At 45.6% G+C, this 16,699-nt stretch overlaps 1 protein-coding gene across 2 annotated transcripts in view; it reads left to right on the top strand.

Annotated features, from left to right (window-relative positions):
• TNFRSF11A (TNF receptor superfamily member 11a) overlaps window positions 1–8,258 on the top strand; it is a 58,422-nt gene extending 50,164 nt beyond the window's left edge. For both annotated transcript variants that reach the window (XM_066352947.1, XM_066352946.1), the window contains exon 10: window positions 5,345–8,258. In XM_066352947.1, the coding sequence (XP_066209044.1) occupies window positions 5,345–5,652 (308 nt within the window). In that variant the 3' untranslated portion in view covers window positions 5,653–8,258. The remainder of the gene's footprint in view (window positions 1–5,344) is intronic.
• Window positions 8,259–16,699: the final 8,441 nt, after the last annotated feature.

Here is a 16,699-nt window from a genome sequence, read left to right as displayed (position 1 = left end):
TCACTTCCTAAGTGGGCAGACTGAGGTCTGGGTAGCTGTTAGGTGGTTTGTCCCACATTCCACGGCTGGTGGGTGCCGAGCCAGGGCAAGACCATAGTGCTCTCAGACCCCTGCACCCTCCTCTGCCCCGCCCCCTTTACCACCTCCCCCCCCAGCCTGCCAGCCACTGAAAACTCCATCCCTCATGTCACCAGTGACGCACCTTCTGCTCTTCAGAGACTGAGACTTCAGGGTGACATTGATGTCCTTAGATCACTTGCACAAGAGTCGGCATTAGGATAAGTCATGAAAAAGAAAAAATGTCAGTCACAAGAGGGGAAAAGGTAGCCAACCTGAATGTTCACATGCAAAGTACCTGCAAGCTGGTGTCTGCAATGCATCTGCCTGGCCTGGAGGGAGCAGTCAGCTCTGGCTCGGTGGTGCTGTTTCTATTACTGTTCGTACTGTAATGGCAGCTCTCTGTATCTCCATCGCCCATAGACGGGCCCACACTGTCCTTTCCCGCTGCACAGTCAGCTGACTGAGGCCTCTAGCACACTGACCACTCACAGCGAAGGGTTCACTCCGGCACAGCCAGGTCCTCTGCTCCCGCCTGGCGAGCGGCCATGCTTACTAAACCCGTCCCGAGAGCACAAGACGGTCCTGTAATAGAAAACATTACTGTTACATTCACTGGAAAAAAAAATGACAAGCATGAAAATTGTTTCTGTGAAAACTGTTAAATACTGCAGGACAATTAAAAAAAGGAGTCACTAAAAACGTTTGCTCTTGAGGTTGAGGAGCATGAGACAACAATGAAAGATTTGAGGGAGTGAACGTCCCTGAGGATTCTGCACTTAGACTGCTTGGCAAGTGACTCCATTCTCATTCCACTTGAAAAAGACAAAACTGGAGACTGCAGGCAAAACATTAAACGTATAATCGATACAGTGAGCAGACCTTCTCTCAGAAGGACAGGCCTCAGTTCTACATCGGAAACTTGGTGTTGAAAGTTTTACAGCAAGGGGTAGGTAGCTTGAACATCAGCAACCCATCTCAGAGGGTCTGTATTTCTGGGACCAGGTGGGTAGCCTCTGCACCTCAGTGTTTTACTGAAGACTTCTTTATCAGCAGAGAAAATGAGCTTGGCACACACTTCTGCAGTATTGAAACATGTCCATGTTATGTCACCTCCAGAAAGAGTGATACTAACTTAAAGCATCACTGGGGGTGACACCCAGAGCAAGGCTCCTAAGAGCCTCCTGCCACTCACCACAGGCTTTGCAATTTCCAGAGCCCCATGCAAAATGAAAATATGAGGCTGCTTGTGCAAGAATTAATAAGAATTTCAAGATGGTGACAGCAGAGTATTAAAGCAAGTGTGGGGCCCTGCTGTGTCCAGGGCCCTTCTCGCGCATGAAGATGGCTCTGCTGCCACTTGTTACTAGCATGTCAGAGCTTTTCAAAGAAGTCTAGTCTGTACTAGGTTACTACTCTCACAGAAGTCGGCATGCATGGAACGGACTTGGACTTACTTGATCAGAGGTTTTGTCATTAATAGTACCTTCGATAAAGAAACGTGAAGAATATAATTGTTTGAGAAGCTTATACTCTTTCTTGGTAACTTATCTTTGCATCCTAATCATCAGGAATTTGGAGGCCTTGTTTTTGTTCTTTCCCCACTGTGCCTGCCTCCAAGAATGATATTCTTGATCCAATCCATGAATCAGTTTAAATATATCTCTTGGGCAAAGGGCTGAGTTCCATTTGGGGGGAAAAAGTAGAAAATAAGAATATAGATCTTATAGACTATATCAAAAATGTTATTTGCCATGACGCAATGGCATGGCGTGACATTCTTAAGGCGAAAAATATAACCCAAAATCTTGATGCACAAGACAGTGGTAAAAACATGGGTTGTTACCTGGGCTCAAACTGAAGATGCTGACAAGGAAAGTCAACAACAGTGGCTTCATGATGATGCTCAGTTGGAAAGTTTTAAATGGATGGAGAGATCACATGTACCATAACATAAACAGACAAACCTCAGGAGAAAGAGGACAAAGAAGAGGTGAGATCAAATTAAAATCCGCACATGAATCACACAGTGGCCAGGGTGGCTTCTGTGTAATCTTACACTAGACTGCAGAACAGCAGAAGCAGCACTTAAAGATCTTGTAATAATTAAAAACTAGAGGGACCATGCTGAGAAAACCACACATTTAAGCAACCGAAATTGGTTTTATTACATACACGATACATTTTAAATGAGAATAAAATGTTTATGGTATATGCATGTTTTCAGTTTCTCACTTTGACCTTTTCTGTTAACTAACTAGTAGTCCCTCAACTGGGGGTGGGAGAACTTCTGTGTTACCACGCCCACTTGTTCTGCTGCTGCTACACTGGGAACCTTGGTATCGGCCCTGCTCAGGAGTTGCTAAGTTACTTGAAAAGTCGTTTACAAGGTCGTATCTTAAACATCTTTTTTTAACTTAAAATGTATAACATTCTTATATGTATTGGCTGATTATATTTTCCTGAGCCTTCACTGGCATTAACTACACCATCTTAACTCCCAGTTTCTCTTTCTGAAGTATGGAAAGAACATAAAGACATTTGCAAAACAAATGTGAGTGTGATGTCCTTCTGGACTTTTAATGTTTTTTGTTTGGTTGGTTTTTCCTTTTTTCAACAGTTGCCTTGCCCACACCATCACACCAGTTAAGCAGTTTGTTGATGTATGCTTTTCTTTGCATTAAGCAACACACTTTTCTTTGGGTTTCCTTGAGTTCAACTGGTAAAAAACATATGGGAGAACTAACTTAATAACTGGTGGGAGCAGAAAGGCATTGACACCCTAGAGAGCAAAGCCCTAGCTCACTGTATGTTCACCGGATGTTACAAGCACCTGTCAATATGTTTTAAAGGGAATGGAGAATGTGGGTCAGTCTGGTTAGTTGGCAAATGGAAATACTAGCTGGCCATCCCCAAGGTGTTTGAGGGGTTATTAGGCAAATTAATCCTCCCACTACCCAGCTTGGCATATACCCCGTACAATTGCCTAAGGCAGAAACAGCATGAGTCACAAATCTTCCCACGTGACTTTCGATTTTTGCTCACGTTGAAATCCTTGTTTCCATAAGCCATTGTGCCTTAGTCCTGGATTCTCTGCAAGTATCCTGAAGGGAAGGTATGTCGTTGGTATTTTAGACTATCTAAAGCAGTGGTAGTCAACCTGGTCCCTACCGTCCACTAGTGGGCGTTCCAGCTTTTATGGTGGGCAGTAGTGGAGCAACCAAAGTATACAGTGTGTCTGTAAAGTCATGGTCACTTTTGACCGGTCACAGGAAAGCAACAAAAGATAATAGAAATGTGAAATCTGCACCAAATAAAAGGAAAGCCCTCCCAGTTTCTGTAGGATGATGTGGCAGCATGTGCGCATGCGCAGATGATGATGTAACACCGTGTATACAGCGGAGCAGCCCACGGCCATGCCAGTGGAGATGTGGACAGTACAGAGGAAAGTTCAGTGTGTTCTGTGGCTCACTAAATTCGAATCCGTGACCAAAGAGCAACGTGAATATTGGCGCATTTATAACGAAGCGCCACCACATAGGAATAACTTTACTTGGTGAGATAAGCAATTGAAGGAAACCGGCAGTTTGGTGGAGAAACCAGAACGGTTGTGGTAGGCCATCAGTCAGTGATGAGAATGTAGAAGCTATACGGGATAGCTACCTAAGGAGCCCTAAAAAATCTGTGCGTAAGCCCACATCGAACTGCACTGAATAGGTATAAAACTGGGAGTTTTCCTTTTATTTGGTGCAGATTTCACATTTCTATCATCTTTTGTTGCTTTCCTGTGACCGGTCAAAAGTGCACCATGACTTTATGGACACACTGTATAAATAAAAAGATAGATTAAACTATAGTAAGTTGTTTTATAAAGATTTATTCTGCCAAACAATGAAAATATGACATAAAGTACTTGGTAAGTAATTATTATTATATGCTTTAACTTGCTGTAACTCTGCTTTATAAATTTTATAAAGTAAAGTTACTTCCCTACTTTATAAATCACCATTACTGTGGAACTGGTGGGTGGTTAGAAAATTTTACTACTAACAGAGATACAAAAGTGGGTGGTAGGTATAAAAAGGTTGACTACCCCTGATCTAAACCATGCCTTCCAAACTTGGCAAGGATCTCTTCATGTAGAGTGGTGACAGAAACAATTTTATTTGTGTAACGTGTTACTAAGCTTTGTCACAACAGAGGAAAACAAAGATGAAGACATTCGTAGTAAGGAACCACTTTCAGACAAAGGTTCTGTTGTGACGCTGGGTGTTGGTGGCACTTCTATATCTGCTTGGTGTGTGGCATTTATTTTCAGTTCTCACTGGGGACATTTCTAGAGCATCAGTCTTTAACATAGAAGAATAAGAGGTAACAGGTTTCCTAGCATTTGTTACACTTCCTATTTGTTTTCCAAAAGGCCCATTAATGAAAGACTAGCTAAATCTAGCAACCCACAAAGAAGTGATAGTAGAACCCCATGGGGACACAACACTCCCCAGGGTTCCTAAGGAAAGAGAAATATATAGGATTGATTCCCCACCCCACCCCCATTTGAATCTTCTGAATCTCCTTTTCCTTTTTTTTTTTTTTTTTACCCCAGGAGTAAAAAAGTGTTAAGGACATTTATTAACTTCTGCTAAATTCTGAGCCCAGGTGGCCCCCTGGTCCTCTGGGGCTGAGCTATTAGGGACGTCCAGGGACAGTGGGAGGCGTAAAGGCGCCCAGAGTGACAGCGGTCTGCGATGGGAGACTGGTCAGAGAGCAGGCTGGGCTGAGGTGGGCTCTGGGGCCCTAACAGGGGACAGCCCTCCCTCCAGCCTTTGTTTCCCTTCCTGATACATGGGACCATAGCAGGGCCATTGGCCATTTACTGCACATGGATCACACATGGACCGCACAAGCACCCTTTTATAGCATATGAATCTTGTCTGGCACACTCCTGCTGTACTTCCAGAGTCTTGTGTGACAAATGACAAACCGTGAGCATGGCCCATCGTCTGGCTCATCTTCCCTTGTCTTCTCCCTTCTCTTCTCTAGTTCTTTTGTCTTATTTCTTTGCCACCCTCCCTCCTGGGCCTCCCTCAGGCCTGGTAAGAGGACAGACTGCGGAAGTTCTGGGTGTGCCAGATGCATTTAGGAGCCCTGTCAGTGAGAAGGGGCCACCATCACCCATCACACACACACACACCCCCATTCATTAGGAAACTTCCCTCTCACAAGATCAAGTTCTCACCACGAATCGATGACTCACCCTCTGCGTGTTCTGTCTTCCTCTCCCCTGCAGGAAATGTGACTGGAAACAGTAACTCCACATTTATTTCCAGTGGGCAGGTGATGAATTTTAAGGGCGACATCATCGTGGTCTACGTCAGTCAGAACTCCCAGGAGGGCCCTGCGGGGCCCGGCGGTGGAGGCGCTGGAGAGCCGGTGGGCCACCCAGTACAGGAGGAGAGCCCACCGTGCTGCGACTCGTTCGCGGGCCTCGGGCCGCGCTTCCCGGACACGTGCGGTGACCCCGAGCCCAACAAGGCCTCGCGGCCAGTGCAGGAGCAGGGGAAGGCTGAGGCCCATGAGCCCAGGGCGCAGCGCTGAACACCCAGGGACCCGCTGTGGCCTTCGGATCCAGGATGCCACCAGACCGGCTGCAGCTTCCCTCCACGCCCGCACCAGGGGCTACGCACCTCGCACCTACCTGGGGGTGCGGTGCACGTGGGCCGCAAGCACCTGTTCCCGGGCGGGGCGGGGCGGGGCGCAGCCCGCAGCTGCGCGCTTCGCAGCTCCATTCGGTACACCTGCGTCCTCTTCCCACCGTGCTCTTCATAGAATCCGGGACTAAGAACCTAAATGTTATCACCACTCACTGACATGCAGTCACGTATCAACTAATGACTCAGGTACACGTTGCTCTGTTTGGTCGCTCCACTTTTTACTCCCTTTTATGGTTTTTTCCCCCCGTTATCGTTTCATCAGTGGTTTGCCCCGTTATGACATTTGTTTTTATGGCAGCCCTGTTCTGTTTGGGCCTGTGTTGTTGTGGTTGTTTCTTTCCTCCTGTATTTGTATTTCACTTTTTCTCAGAACATTTTCCTTGATGCGATCACTCCTCCCCCTCCTCCCTGCACACACCTTTTTACTATTTAAGGGTTTTTCTTGAATTCTCCCAAAGGTGATGTCTTGACATATGTATTATTTGTTGCCTCCCTTCTCACAAGCAGGTGCCTGTGTTTTGGTAATGGCCGGGGGTGGGGAGGTGTCTATATCTGTACTAAGCACTTTTGGGAAAAGGCTGGAAATGTGAAGGCTGGAGGGAGCTCAGGGAACATGTGTGTGTGGGGGGCTTTTAGTTGTTGAAAACATTTCTGTGTCCCGTTTTTCTAAAAGAAGGGAAAAGGAAACCCGTTTCTCCCTCTTAGTGTGTTTACATTTTTGACGGTCGTTAGAACGAAGTCGCATTGTGTGTCCCTCTCCCCTGCACTGTTTCTGAATGCTCACCCCTGGGGGAAGTGGACTTGCCCATTGCAGCAGAGGCAGTCAGCTACTTCGGCAGATAAATCTCTAAATATGTGGGCTTGCTGCAGCTTGGCATGCTTGTTCTTGATGTCTGTCTGGAAAGAGATGTGGAAAATGCATAGGGCTCAGGGACAGCACCGCACACAGAGTGAACAGAAGATGCTAGGAAGTTCACGAGAGAAAGAATAAAGTTGAGGTGTTGCGATGCATTTTCTTTCTTTAGATAAGAGTGGCATACATGTACTTAGGCAATAGGCCCTATTTCCTTCCTCAATAATGGTGCATCTGTAATTTAGCCTCATAGAAGTGGAAAACATGCCTACCATCACCAGTGCACTTAAGTTAAAAATCAGTTTCTCCTACTGTGAATTAAAGAGGATATATCTCATACAGGAGCTTTATCTTAGCATCCGTCCTTTTGTGAGGAAACATATGGTGTGAGTCAGATTGAAAGGTGTTACCTGGTTTGTTCCGTCTATTGTGGTCAGTGAGCATTTGTTCTCCTCGAATACTAGAGACAAGTTAAAATACCTGGGATTAATTTTGCAGGTCTGGTAGACTTTCAGAGTGCTAACAGTGGTCACTGTCCACAGTCTAATGGCCACAAATGTCCAGCTGAAGTAAGTGACCATTGTTCACAGGTTTCTCCCTACCAGTTATAGTTCTTTTGGAAATGCTACAATAGTAGCAGTCAATTATGATTTTTAAAATTATTTTAGAGAGAAAAAAACATCAATCTGTTGTTCCATGAGTGATGGTTGCAAACAATGTAATCATTGGTTGACTCTTGTATGTGCTCTGACTGGGGATTAAACCAGCAACCCTGGCATATCGGGACAACACTCCAACCTACTGAACTACCTTACCAGGGCTCGATTATGATTTTTAACAGAGAAGTGAAGGTGACATTATAATTTATGGGAATCCTTAGCTGACATAAAAATAATTTTCAAGAAATACCTGCACTGACAGGATGATCACTAGGTGGGAATTCACCATCTGTTCTGCCCTTTTAGTTAACATTCATCGGAAGGGATGTTATAAAGATGGGAGGAACCATTATACCCTTGATGGAATATATTAAACACAGTGTAGTTCACAAAGTAGAATGCTGAGCTGAAAACGCAAGTTTCTACGGTGCTGGTCATCACCTTGCTGATATTACTTTACTTTTCTGTGCTTTTATTTATTTTCCTATGAAAAGTCACTAATGATAACTTTAGACACTCTCCCTACCCAGAGATAACAAAAAAGATGCTACAGAGAATGTTAAGGCATATAGAGCTCCTTATGAAAAGGGTGCTAAAGCAATAAGAATCTACTTTCAGAAAAAGATAGCATTCTTATTCTTTCCCACACTGATGCCTACTAATTCTATATTGATCCAAAGATGATTAATGATAAGACATGTATAGCCATTATAGGTTGGCGTCTATGTATTATAGAGATGTATGTGACAAATGTAAACAGAATGAAATGAAGACAATAATGAAAACTTGTTTGGGGAGGATGCAACAAAGAGATTATTAAATGTATATTTGACCATAAGAGATTTTTTTTCCCATGATTTGCTTAAAACAAGGCTCCTTGTAAAATAATGACGTCTTATTTCTGATCTCTGTGATGTTAAATGTTGGTTATATTGTATCTTATTGGTGGGACCCTTGACAACAGAGTTGGGACAGAACATAACTTGCTTGCTTTGATGATATATCTGCTGTTGATCTCATAAGAAAATGATTTAAAGCACAGAGTTGAAAGGAAATGGAGTCTAATAGTTCCTACCCATATTGAACTCAACTATCAGAAGAAGGAAAAAAAATCAATTTTTCTTTCTACGAGTAAGCGCAAAGAGCACTTTGAACTGGAACCCTCAGATGGTGAGGGAGAGAGGGGCTCTTGCTGTGAAGCAAATCACCCAAAACTGAGTGACTTAAAACACTACAGTTTATTTAGTTCACAAGTCTGAATTGGCTCAGCACGGTTGGTTCTTCGGGTTTGGGGCAGCCCAGCCGCTCCCACGTGCAGTCTGCAGGTTCGCTGGGGGTTGGTGGCCAGACGGGGCCCTTTCCACACGGACCCTCATGCTTCCAGCAGGCTGGCCTGGCCTTGTGCTGATGGTGGTGGCAGACTTCCAAGAGAGCATGCAGAAACATGCCAGAGGTTTTGAGACCTAGGCTCAAACTGGCACGCTGCCACCCTGCCTCATTCTGTCGGCCCAAGCAAGACCCAGGGGCAGCCCAGACTCAAGGAGTGGAGAAAGAGAGCCCCACCTCTTGATAGAAAGAGTTGCACAGTGACAATGGGAGAGGGGTGGACACAAGGAGGGGAAGAACGGGGTCCTTTTTGCCATCTGTCTATCACGGGTGCATTGTTCAGAAGAAAACGGTGCAGGGAAGAGGTGTGCACCTGGGAGCAGGAGAGGAGCCTCTCATAAGAGGTCCCTTCCCTGGTGATGCCCAGCACGGCGGATTCCTACAACTGAGAGACTCCACATCATGTTTAAGTATTGAAGTTCCTTCCAAAGGCAAGCGTACATGGTTGGGGAACTGGGTCTACTACTGTACTGCTGTATTCCATTGGCGATCATTAAAAAGCGACTGCATTTGTAAAATAGAGGGAACCGATGAGATAGTTGGGGCCAAGGAGCCTGTTGCATAAATAAAAGATGCTGTTATACCGTTTGTGCTGATTCAGCAAACAAGCCCTGTATTGTCAGATGCTGGGCAAAGGGGTGAGCTTGAGCAAAGGTGTGGCAGGGGCAAGATTTTGAAATGTTTGCTTCATGACAGACACTGACGGCACGTGACTCCCATTGGCCATCTGCTCTGGGGGGCTGTGGGGTGCTCTGGGAAGGAGTTGCACAGCCCCCTTTGGGAGAAGAGAGTAAAGCATTCCAAAGCCCGAACATTCGGTTGTTGAGTCGTCATTTTTACTAATACTTATTTGATTTGATACTTATGATATTGCTACTTATTTATTTGGTACTTGGACCCTGAGATAGAGAGTCCGTGGGGTCTAGAGATGTCCCAGAGAACTAAGAAAGACCGTGGGCATGGGTTGGCTCCAGGGCACCTGGCAGGACTGCTTGGAAGGGGTTATCTGTGCAATTCCTGACACCCCCAAAGGCTGTTCTTTGAACAGACTACCTTGCAAATACTAAAGCCTTGTCAAAAAGCAGAGGGGACAGGAACCTGGGTTGTGGTGGGGCTGGCAGCAAACACAAGCATGCCACATCACTGAAGATAAGCCCACAGTGCAGCAGGGTGGGCAGGACACAGTATGGCATCCCGCTGTCCACATGCTTTGGGATCTGTGTCGGGTTGTACAGTGATGACAGCACATGTTATAAATAATGAATTGGCCACCATGACACGGTTGGGAGCTCTTCAGAGTCAAGCAGACAGATACAAACCCAGCAGTTTCCTGACACATTGTGTCCAGGCACGCATGGATGGTATGGGCAGTGAACAAGGGACATTTTCCAGGAGGGACACATGGTGGCCACTGCTCTCCAGGAGCTCTACAGTCAGTCGTGCGCCATGTCAACCGAGTGCACTCGTCTCCTGCCCAGAGAGGAGGGCACCTGGAGTACCTGGGCTGGTCTTCTGAAGAGCAGCCCACCTGCCACCTTCCTGCACTTGTTTGCACCAAGAATGTTAATGGAAGTTTATTCAACATCACACGATGCTCAGAAACCCACAAAATGATAGGTATTTAATCAGTTTTGTTGTGTCGGTTCCATTTACATGCAGTGCAGCTCACCATTTGTAGGTCTGCTGTTCTATGAGCTCTAATGCACGGAGCCAGGTAGCCACCACCGTAGTCAGGACAGAGACTGTTTCCATCGGTGCAACAGAGTCCTCCCGTCCATCACAGTCATTCCCCCCAACCCCCAGTTAAACATGTGTGGTTGCTACGATTGCACAGAATTTGTTTTATTTTCTAAAAGCACGGTATCTATAAGGCTTTAGATCTGGCCAAAGAAGTTACTGATGCTATAAAATATTCTTCTGGGTAATTGCACTCTTAAATTATGGCTTTTTTCCTCTTACTATTTAATTAAAACTTTTACAACCAACATCCTTGAAAGCCAAGGTATAGGTAGGATAGCATTTGATCCTATGCTCAGCAGGTATTTTTAAAATATTAAAATGAGGTGGTATTTTCTTTAAAAGGAGGTTCTCAACTTCCTAAATGCTGTTTTGAAAAGTACATGATTCTTGCCTGCTGGGGAAAACCGAAACCATAATTAGAACAATAGCAACCTTGGACTGTTCTCATTTCTCTTGCAGGAAATGGCCTTTTTTTTCCTTCATGTTAACCATCTATAGGTAAACACAGATTATCTACTTCCAGAATATGCATAACCAGTTTAGAAGACTGGGTTGCTCCAATTTGCCCCTAATACCCTCCCCTACTTAAGCCAGCTGATCCCACCCCCCACCCCCAGGCCTTCCAGCCATGCTACAAACCAGTGCTAAATAATTATCATTAGTTCAGATGGAACATAAATAGAGAACTACATCATCAAAGTAATTGTATAAACCAGTAATTGTAATTGGTGAACACTTGCCGCTTGAAGTGTTCACCATCTTTGGTGTGTGGGACCCAGGAATCTTCTTCACCAGCCTGGGAAATTGAGAATAAAATGGAGGCGTGTGAGCTGCGGGGTGACAGGGAGAGACACACAGAGGGGACCCACCTGGGTAGGACTCAGCTTCCCTCCCTGGCCTGGCTCCAGCCGCCGTTCACGAGACGAGGGAACAGTATTTATAAAATCAGCCTTTTACAGATAAAACAGAGAGGCTTCAGTGGAGATGTTAGCCAGTAGTCCCAGAAAGACTTGTTGAGTGTTTGAATTCCTAGGTAGGCAGGGCACTGGGGTAGTTCCGCTGGAATGGCTTCTGCAGGTGTCTCGTGAGGTCTTTGGGTCAATTGTCAGTCAGGTCCTAACGCTGAGCTACAAACAACACATACATTTGTCATATTTGTATGTCCCAAGTATTGCATGGGACGTGCAGATACTAAACATTATTTCTTGTTTATCTGAAATGCAAATTTAACTGGACATCTTATATTTTTATTTGCTAAACTAAACAATGCTGGTCCTCATGAATGCTTTCTGGGCACACGATGGAGATGACAGGATCCTGACATTTAGTCTTATTAGATCACTGCAGAAAGATTTCTTCTCGAGTGTTTTGGGTGGTGGAGGGAGGAGGAAGGGCTCAAGGGGAAACTCCACGTGAGAACAATATGTGTAGGAAAATAACAAGCATGTTCCTCTTTAGGGTTCAGTGCCCTGTGACCAGGGCTGGAAAGGGCCAGGCTGACCGGGTCAATTTCCATGGGGCTCATGTGTTAGCTTAGAGCTTTCCAAAGTGTGTTACTGTAGAGAACCTCGCGCCTGAGCTATCTCGTGGACAGACAGCTTTGGGAACTGCTACAGACGGCACCCCCTTGGAGAGTCTGTGGGCACGTTAGATCATGGAAGGTCTGGAGAATGCCCATAAGAAACGCTGCCATTGGTGTTCTGAGACAAGGACGTCAGTCTCTCTGAAGACGAGTTGGAGCCCCTGTCTCTGGAATGACTAGAAACCCAGTTCTTCCTCAGTTTCTTTTTTGAGACACTTTCTAAGTTCCGCAAGCCCTGTTTACATATTCGCTTTGATTCTGGGGGCCTCAGGTAGAATGGAGCCACAGTACTCTGTGGCTAGCACCGAGCTTACATGGGCCAGAAATTTGTGGAGGAGTCGGCTCTCTGGGCTGGATGGCACTCCATCTACATGTCCCCTCTTGTCACTTCATCACCTGCTTGCCTAGACTGCGGAGCTCTCCTGTATTGCTCTGCCCACACATAGACACTACCTTGCTCCTTAACTCCCCTTTTCCAGGACAGACAAGACAGAGTCATTTTCCCCGCTCCCTGTCCATGGCATGCTGGCAGATGTTGAACAGCTGGCTGAAGGGAGCTGATTCCCGAGTGCGGGCACTGCCCATGGTGTAAATACTCCCACTGTGGCTGACTTCGAGCTGCCAACCATGACGACGTTTAATGGGAACTGGGCAGAGGTGTACAGTAGCACACGCTCTGCAATATTTCCACCAGCCAACATGTTAGACCTCAAGAAGATAATAATGTAGCAATATAATTACGAAGTGATGAGCTTTAGTATTTATTAACTTTGTGTTTAATATGATGCATTTAATTGCAGGTTTACATTATTTAATCTTTAATGATGGCTGTGTTAATCAACCAGTTTGCAAACTTGCTGAGAGTTTTCACAGTCCTCTGTTGGAAGTCTGTACACCAGCGCCCGCTTCAGGGCACCTTCTCCTCCACCTGCAGCCTGGAGCTGAGGGTACTACCCGTGACCTCCGACCCCCAGCCCCTCCCCAGCAAAGCCATGCACTCGAAACCACTTGGTCCCACCTAAATCCCACATCCCACTGCTTCCAGAAACACTCTGCAGATTAATAAAGACAGATTTTTATATTTTTATGGAAATGCCTTTATCTTGAGCCACCTCATTTCAGAACAGGATATTTGCTTGGCTCTGTATAAACAACAGGACAATCAGTGTATTTTCCCTGAAGGAAAAGACTCGTCGGCTCCCAAAGGTGATTTATATCCTCCAACAGGAGGTCACCACAGTGCAGAACTATTGAAGCTTTGGAATTTGGGGTCACTCCCCCCCCGAATTTCAAGGACTTCAGGACCATACCTTGGGCTCCGTCTCTCAGACACTCTTTTCCCCTCAGTCACTATTGATGGGAGTCTTCTCCCAGTCCCGTGGCCTGTGGGAGGTGCTGTGGGTAGAATCGCTTCCCTCCAAAATAGGTTGAACTGCTAACCCCAGGCACCTATAAAAGTCACCCTGGTTTGGTGTACTGTGGACTGGACCCACTCCAAAGAACCTAGAAGCTTCACAGGAGCAAACTGCTCCCTCTACATAACTACCTCCGATGGTTCCCTCCCGATCCTGTCTGATCCCAGATTTCTCTGCACCCCATGCAAACGAGAATCCACATCTATGCCAGAGGTTTGTCTGCAGCCGCAGCAACCCTCCCTCTCAAATAAATCACTACCCGACTGGGGCCTGGGAGTTCCAAAAGTCTCAGGAATTGACGAGTTTTACCTCAGAAGTTCTTAATTCAGTTGATTTTTTTTGGTCTCACAGCACATTTTTTTTTTATTTTAATGGGGTGACATTGATAAATCAGGGTACATATGTTCAGAGAAAACATCTCTAGGTTATTTTGACATTTGATTATGCTGCATTCCCATCACCCAAAGTCCAATTGTCTTCTGTCACCTTCTATCTGGTTTTCTTTGTGCCCCTCCCTCCCCCAACCCCCTCCCTCTCCTCCCCCCCACCCCGTAACTTCCACACTCTTGTCCACGTCTCTGAGTCTCATTTTTATGTCCCACCTCTGTATGGAATCATACAGTTCTTAGTTTTTTCTGATTTACTTATTTCACTCAATATAATGTTATCAAGGTCCATCCATGCTGTCGTAAATGATCCAATGTCATCATTTCTTATTGCTGAGTAGTATTCCATAGTATATATGTACCAAAGCTTTTTAGTTCACTCGTCCACTGACGGACACTTGGGCTGTTTCCAGATCTTTGCTATTGTGAACAATACAGCAGATGTTTTATAAATACTTGATGACTGACAAAACCCTCAGTCTGCATACAAAATTTACACCATGTTAGAAGGGATGAGTGGAGCAATGGTATAATTACTGCCAACTAATTTAACTGATCGCACAAGCATGGCTCCGTCGGCGAGGGGAGGGAGAGGCCCGTTCCATCCATAGGGGATACTGCTTTGGCTGGCGTGTGGACAGGACAGCTGCCATTCACACTCTCAGGCTACAAGGACAGGACAGGGACAGGTAAGCACTCCACTGAGTTGGGAGAAATCTACGCCCCATATCCATTCCGTCCATTAGGCTTTGTTCTGCCTTCCCGGGGTCATGTTTTCTATTTTCTAAGGAATATGAAAAACATCCTCTACTTTTCTCATAAAAACTTTGGGCAAAATTTTAAAATTTTGAAATAAAATTAATAATTTTGAAGAAAACTTCAGGTGGTCCCCTGGTTAAAGGCAAGGGCCTCCGTTTTCCATGGCTGATGCAACACATGAGCACAAACGCAGCAGCTTGGCGCACAGCTGGATTCTCTGTGTGGACAGGGAGGAACCTTCAGTGGGCCTCCCGGGCTGGAACGGAGGTGTCGGCAGTTCCTCGCGGGGACACAGCTCTGCCCTTTTCAGTTTCTGGAGGCTGCCGCGTCTCCTTGGCTCGTGGCCCTTCATCTCCTCACTCCTGCCTCCGCCTCCATGGACACATCTCTGACTAGCCTGCTGCCCACTGTCAGGTCTAAGGACAGTTTGTGATGACATTGAGCTCACCTGGACTGTCCGGGGTGCTCTCCCCACCTCCAGATCCTTAACTTATACCTGCGAAGTCCTTCCTGCCGTGTGAGGTGATCTAGCTCCGTTCCAGGGATTAGGACTTAGAGAAGGACACTCACTCTGGCCCAGAGTTTGCCTTTGCTGCCGAAGTCAGCCAGCACAGCACCGACACCTGCTTGCTTCTCTCTCCCGTCTCTCCTTTTTGGCCAGACATTGGCCTCTCAATATACTGAGAAGTGCATTTGACTTCGAGAACCACCTGTCTTCCCCTTTGGAATGCTGGGAACTGTGAGATTCTGAGAGTGTCGCGTTGGAAGGTTATTTCATGATTGATGTTCCAGGCACCTCAGTATATTTTCTCAACTGTAATTGTTGGGGATCCACCATGGCTTCTGCCTGAATCTCTTCACTGCTACACCGGTCATATTGCTGAATGTTAATTTAAATTCATGAAGCATGCTGGCCCTTTCTTGCAGAGATGATATGTAATCACTTGCTCAGCCCGGCGAGCACGTGCTGTAATGCCAAACCCACCCCGGGAGTATTCAGCTGTGATCTTTTAGGAAATTCTAGGTATCTGAGCAAAACTTTTGAAGAGTTTCCACTCAGAGAAAAATAACTCCCGGGAATATCCTCCATGGGGCTCCTCTGAGAGTTGCCTGGGTACTAGCAATGCCTTTAGTTCACCAAACAAAATATATTTCAAGGGAAATTTAACTGAATAGTCAAAAGTTGTGACGTAGGGGAGGAGGGTTTATCCCCCTCCCCTGAAAATCACCCAGAGAAGGTAATTTCTAAAGTCAGGGGTGTTTTATTAGGAGCCCTCTGGCATAGATAGAAACGGGGGGAAAAAGGTCCTCACCGTGAGCACCTTCGACACAGACTAGAGATTCTCCATTCTGAAACCTTAAATGGGCACGGATTCATCAACTACCAATTTATTTGACTATCAGCTACGGAGACATTGAAATCAGTAGTGTCTGTAGTGATTGAAGGATGTCAAGTCAACTCCGGAATAGCATGCTTTCTTGTGACCCTGGCTGCCACAATCTCTTTATTTGAAGAGACGTCCTCATTAATAACTCCTACCCAGGTCTACCTGGTTGCCAGCCAGCTGCAGTCACCTCCCTCAGCACCCACACTTCAGCTAATGCATCTCTCTTATAGCTCTCCTTAGTTTTCCTACATTTTTCTCCAAACTCTGGCAATTTTTCATTCGTCACTGACCAAGAGAAGGAAATGTGACATCTGAAAGGTAAAATTGGCAAAAACGTAAAGCCACCACTTAAAAAACGAAGCTTTGGGGGTGAGAGGTGCATGGTGCAGTAGGCATATTATTGAGTTGCATACATGAATCTCTTCCCCAACAAATTCAATTTAAAAAACTGAAGCTTGATATTCCATATGGTGTTGACAATGTTAACAGTAGGTTCAACCATCTGACAAGACTAGATGCAGAGATAGTTTGTATGTTGTCAACATGATTTCAATTCTAAAGGACCAAGAAGGAGGTCAGCCCTGCTAGAATACCTTTGAAAAATGAAAAATGCTATTACAGTAGGAGGTGCAACTTTCTGAATTAGAATTGTTCTACAGACTTTTCTGAGAAGATGGAAAAGTCCACGTCAATGATTTTTAAAATACTTTTAAAGAACTGTGCAATCATTTTTAGAACATACTCATCACCCCAAAAAGGAAAC

This window comes from Saccopteryx leptura, chromosome 11, assembly GCF_036850995.1.
Source record: "Saccopteryx leptura isolate mSacLep1 chromosome 11, mSacLep1_pri_phased_curated, whole genome shotgun sequence".
NCBI lineage: Eukaryota > Metazoa > Chordata > Mammalia > Chiroptera > Emballonuridae > Saccopteryx > Saccopteryx leptura.
Note: the sequence above shows the minus strand (reverse complement) of the source record. Positions and strands in the feature narration are given on the sequence as shown.